We start from the raw sequence: 6,000 nt of genomic DNA on the forward strand, positions 1-6,000 counted from the left end.
ACTTCTGTACCATTGATTCATTAATGTTGAATTCTCTGGCAGCTGCTCTATTCCCATGTTGTTGCAGTATATTAATGACTAACCTCGTATTGTGGATGGATTATCTCAGTTGTTCTCCTGACTGAAGTTTGGTCCGTTTACAGCATCCTGCCATGCGATTGCATTTGTCTCTAACCATGAAGAACCTTCACGTTAACTTTTATAAGTGGAAAAGTGTTAGTGTTCGTCCTCCAGCTTCACTGTTTATGTTATGCTAACATAGCTGTGTCGCTAGCGATCACGTAGCACATCATTATATACCAGCTAGCCAAACTTCAGTAACCCTACAAACGTCACTGCTGTTTAGTTTCCTGTCTTCATTTATGTTGGAAGTGATAGCAGAGCTGTACGTTTGAATTTTTTCAGAAATCTCTCAGTCAGAACATGCAATATCATGCTTAGGTAACTAGCGAAACTAGCGAGCTAACTTCCGCTAGCTTCCTGCTAACTTCTAACTCCGTTAAATGTAATAACTTTTGTTTTCATGGATGCCTGGAAGTTGAACTTTATAGTTACACCTGGTAAAGCAGCAATGCTAATCGTTTTATTAAAGATGAAAGAATTTAGACAGTTTTTAACTCTAAGTGATGCTGCAGTGTTGTTTGACCTGAAGCATACGGAGTTTAGGACCCAGATTACTCCCAGATTTAAGAGCATCTTAGAACGGCCGCTTGCATGTTCTGCAAAAAAATGTGCTTTGTTGTGTATCTGACGGACAAACACCAAACCAGTTCCACATCACGGAAGTTGCACCATTTTTACAAACCAATTCTGGTTCATCTGTTTCACTCAACAATCGGCCATGTGCGTATGAAAACAAAGGCACTGTGCATGCGCGTTTTACTCCCATTCTATCGCGATATTTCATTTTCCTATCGTTGCCTAACATTATACCGGTATTACCGTGAACGGTATAATATGGCCCAGCCCTACTGAAAAGCTTCTTTAGTTACCTGAAATGTAGCACAGTGTATTTTTCCTCAATAAAAGCAATCAATAATCAAATGATTGTCCATCTTTTTATTATTATTTTTTTATTATTTTGGCCATAATTTTGCAGCCCTGCAACAGACCATGTGCTTTTCACAATCTGAAATGCCCCTAAACTGCAAACACCCTGCTGCACATGCTCCTTACCCCAACAAACTGCCGTTATTGTTGCAATGACATGTGTATCAAGAGCCTATTACGCAAACTGATCAAACTCTTTGAAACCTTTCAGAGAAAGAACACAGATCATCTATCATGGACGATCTTAATTTGTCACAGTAGCCAATTCAGGCAAACCAACTTTATTTATATAGGAATAGGTTAAAAAATACACATAATACAAAGGAGTGCAGTGTACAATGATGTGTACTCAATAAGCGATGGGCCTCGTGTCAATAAAAAGGCACATCTGATAAGTTTAAAGGCAGTGATCAATAACCCGATTTTAGGTTTTGTTTGAAAATGGCTAGCACTGACGCAGATTTGGCCTCCATTAAATCAATAAATGTTCCGTTCAAACGTTATAGACCTTGATGCAACTGGGGTAAAAGTCACTGCAGCAACATGATCAATGAATGTCAAAGCAGCTGAGATATTAACCACTCTGATCAGAACTTTCAGAATTAAATCAGAGAGATAAAAGAACACAGATCAAATTATGTGGGCTCACCTAAATCTGAAGAACTCAATTTTAGCAGGTTTTCCAAACAGCCTTGAATAGAATCTGTCAGGCTCATTCTATTCAAGATAGCATCCCTACACTTAGAACACAGCAAATGCGCAAAATGCAACCTCTGATTCTCTGAAAGCCAGACATCATATGAGCAAAAAAAGGGACGGATGCTCAAAATACTGACAAATTGAAATTGTTTAAATTAGGGATGCACTGACTGATCAGCCAGGGATTGGAATCAGTGCATTTTCAGCATTGTAAGCCCTCTATATCCAATTACCAGCCAGTGTGTTTCATACAGGCCACATACTAAAATTCCTATTAACATGCAAGTGCTTCAGTGTGAGTGAAAACAAAAAGTTAATCAAAGTAAGGCACGAAACTAGCACGAAAACATTTGTAACAACAAACTTAATAAGACACTTAAAACACCCTCACATAAACATTTTAAAGAAGCTACCAAACGCAACTAAAGCTAAAGCTATCCAAAACCATCCAGCTATCCATCAATCTAAAGACATCAGAGCCAGTCACAAAGCAGAAGCCTTGGTATGAGAGAAAAATGTCAGCGTCCTGTTAGCAAAAGTTGATTTTTCTTTGTGCACGCTATCAATTATACCCCTTAGAAAGAAAATCAGGATTGGCAAAAGCTGATAATGAAAGGTCACACAAAATAAATAAATAAAAATCAGACTCAACCAAGAAAATTGCGATCTCTACTTTGATTCTAAGACGGGTGGATATAACAATGTGCTCTGCTCTGCTGACTTCGACAAAGCTGGAAGAGGCTCAGGTAATTTAATTGTGATTTAAATATCAAGCTTAGCTCATGGGCGTCCTTCTACATCCATGAACCTTTCTCGCCTCTACCCATCTCGAGCAGACCATCCTTCATGACCCTCCCCAAAACTAAGGCTGGTGCTCCCTGACAGACAGTCGAGCATGAAACTTTTATCTGGTAAATTACACGATGTAATTCAGAATAATTTTCTGTTTTATCAGTAAAGTGTTAAAAGCTACACAGCATGGCGGGAGTCACTGCTGACGGTGGGAAGTCGGGTGTATCTGTAGTGAGAACGCTTTGCACCTTCAGAGTATTCAAACAGAATGAAGCAACACATCACGTCTTTCCCTCCAAAAATAATTCCAATAATTAATAAAGATAAAGCGAATGGAAGCATGTCGGCCAACAGCAGCACAGCCAACCATTAAAAACAAGTTTAACAATGAACTCCCACTGGTAGACATTTTCATCATTCACAGAGCCTACTACCTTGTCTACAGTCTATGGCAACGTCAACGAGAGAGCCACTTGTGCTATTAAGTACCAAACAACTGTTGCAGGAAGCATGTGTCACACATAAACACACACAAGGCATGACATGCAGGTTTCCACCGGCAGTGTGCTCAGAGGTTAATAACTGTGTGTCAGTGATGCAACAAGAACTATATTCAAGACCCTGAAAATAATGTAGCAAAATTTAATTAACCTATTATCAATTTTAATTTTTACATTTGCACATTTTCTGTTCTGGCAAAAAGTTATTCTACTCAAAGGGCAAATTAGCAGCTTTAAAATGGGCTCTTGAATCTGGGTTGCCTAATAATTCAGTCTCTGCTCATCTAATTATTCTGTATCTGTGCTTTCAGCTCGAAAATCTACTCTGACAGTAGAGCCTGATAAAGCTGCCATTTTTAAATAACATCCTAGAAAAGCAGCCATGCACTGAGCATGGGATTTCAACAGAAAAACTGTTGTACAGTTGACCGCCATCAGTGTCAACAATAATTATGTATGAGTCAGTTGTTTAATGGACTGCTAAAGGCACGAATCACAAACTCTTACATTTGGCATTGAAGTTAGGCTAAAAAAGTTTCTGCATTCATGCAGTGCAGGAGAATAACTGGTTAATTTAACATATGAACTTGACAAAAAGAAAGGCCATAGCATTCCAGTATGCTCATGCTGTCAGAAACGGTAATCAAAATAAAATATCTAAGTGTGATTGCTTGCTAAATTACATACAGGCAAAAATACAGCCAGAGCTGGCCCATAAAGACAAATAAAATAACCCATAAGAAGAAGTAGATGGAAAAAACCAAACAAACAAGTAAAAAACAAAACATAAAATCTGTTTTTGGTAAGAAATCTCATGTCTAATGCCTGTAGTGGCTCTTTACTGCTGTTTAACAAAGTCCCAATACAGTGTGTTTCATCATGACTTGTTCAGTGGTACATATCAGACAGCTAGCAAGATGTGGTCTTATTTAAACGCTATAATATTTCATTTAAATTGTATTTATACAGGGCCAAGTGACAACAACAGTCGAATCAAAGCAAGTTATATTGTATGGTAAAGGCCCTACAATAACAGAGAGAAACCCCAACAAACAAACAACCACCCTTTAAGCAAGCACTTGGCAACAGTGGGGAAAAAGAAAGCAGGAAGAAACCTCTGCAGGAGTAGGCTCAGGAAGGGGAAGCCATCTATTGCGACTGGTTGCAATATTTTTATTTTAGGTTGCCGCCAAGTCGCAATTCAGTCATCCAGTGTGAGGTCCTTCATCCAAGTCAGTATGGCCTCCTAAATGTAGTCTGCCAATGTAGTAGCAGAACTGATGTGTAGAAAATAGGATTGCAGCTGTTTGATGCATTATCATCCTCTTATTTATACTGAATAAAGTGACATTTTTAACTGCCCCCTCCAGCAATCTCTTAGAGATCCAATCTCTGTATGGGTTTTATTTGAGGTAAAAGCCATTGGTCAGTCCGGCCTTGGGGTCCCAACCTATTCCAAAATCCAAATGATCCCAATTTTGTTCAAGTGTTTAGAGTCTGGTGCCTGTATTTTACCGCTTGTAATCAAATGTATTAACTCTTACTGTAATTGTGATCGTAAGATGGCCTCTACAAAGCAATGCTATCTAAACACAATGTAGGAATCACTATGGGGACATACGGACCGCGTTAACTGCGTCATAGTGCCCTTATAGAAATGTGCAGTTGTGAGTATAGCTACGATACTGGCGAAAAAGCCATAGAATAACAGCCTGCACTGCAGGTAGTTAGGTGCATAATCAGTGTTAATCATCCATAAAAGAGTATGTTGTGGGGGGTGGCGACTACCTTGAGCTATCAAAATTAGCTATCGATAAAAGCGCTATTGCGATCAAAAAGGGGAAAATACCTGATTAGAGAACCATTATATCTGCTTTAAAATTCAAGAGAAAGCAAATAGGACCCATGGCTTATTTTATATTATGCTTAGCTATTCAGGAATCAAGTGGTTTTTTTCAATCCCACCAGATACCAGACTAGCAGCGAGCGTATTTGCAAATAATGTTAGCAAACAGGCCAAAAAGGAAATTCAACGCTAATCAGCGCTTGACTTTGTCCTCAATGTATTAACAATAGCTTTGGGAATTATGCACAGCTGGAGCGTATTACAAATTTAAACTTGTTGAGTTAACGTTGTGTCCGGTATTTTCGTCTGCTTATATTCGTTTTCGTTTTACAAAGCTGGTTTAGCTAATGGCTAGCGTGCGGCCTTCTCTCATTGAAGCCGTCTGTTGACAGTACGAACGAGCTAAGTTAGCTTGACTTAGCTCTGAGGCTAACTTAACACTATCGACAAAATCAACTGATATTACTCACCCTGGTCGTTGGATGACATGATGCAAGGCCCGTCCCGCTTAAAGTGTGATTACTGTACTGCAGAGTGCATTTAATCTTCAGTACTTCACCATTTTCATGGTTTAAAATATGAGACTGGCAAGAGCTTCTATGCGGCAATGACTTCAGATCACGACCAGGATACAAGCATGCTAGAGATGGGTTTGCAGCGATGATGCATTGTGGGTGGGGAAAGTCCAGCTCCCTGGATCGGTTTGCTGCAGGAAATCGAGCTCTCTCCGTAGACATATGTTCGCCCTCTACTACTAGGCTACATGCAAGATGAGGGAGGGATATTTACTTTACATCTGGATAAGGTATGAAGTTGACTTCGTATTAGTTCTACAAAAAGCATACATCATTAACACAATAATAAATCTGAATATTATGTGGCATATTGGTAAGTAAGTGTATTACCTATAAATTCAAAGTGACCTTTTCAGCCTTTTTTCAGGTTAGGGCAGCTGTGGCTCTGGAGGTAGAGCGGGTCTACCATCAGGCTGGTGGTTTGATTCCCAGCACTTTTAGTATGCATGATTTACTGGGGATACTGAACCCGCAGTTTCCCCCGAGCGTGAGCGTGTGAATTCTTAAAAGTCATTAGGCATAGAAAAAAAATTGTGTA

The 6,000-nt window shown here is 39.4% G+C and overlaps 1 protein-coding gene across 3 annotated transcripts in view; it reads right to left on the reverse strand.

Annotated features, from left to right (window-relative positions):
• The window catches only part of rbm33a (RNA binding motif protein 33a), a 30,799-nt gene extending 25,290 nt beyond the window's left edge, over positions 1–5,509 (reverse strand). For all 3 annotated transcript variants that reach the window (XM_085362878.1, XM_085362879.1, XM_085362877.1), the window contains exon 1: positions 5,358–5,509. In XM_085362878.1, the coding sequence (XP_085219004.1) occupies positions 5,358–5,376 (19 nt within the window). In that variant the 5' untranslated portion in view covers positions 5,377–5,509. The remainder of the gene's footprint in view (positions 1–5,357) is intronic.
• Positions 5,510–6,000: the final 491 nt, after the last annotated feature.

Source organism: Diplotaxodon limnothrissa, linkage group LG9, assembly GCF_057381915.1.
Source record: "Diplotaxodon limnothrissa isolate DT_005_m linkage group LG9, D_limnothrissa_male_GT1.1, whole genome shotgun sequence".
NCBI classification, from domain to species: Eukaryota; Metazoa; Chordata; class Actinopteri; order Cichliformes; family Cichlidae; genus Diplotaxodon; species Diplotaxodon limnothrissa.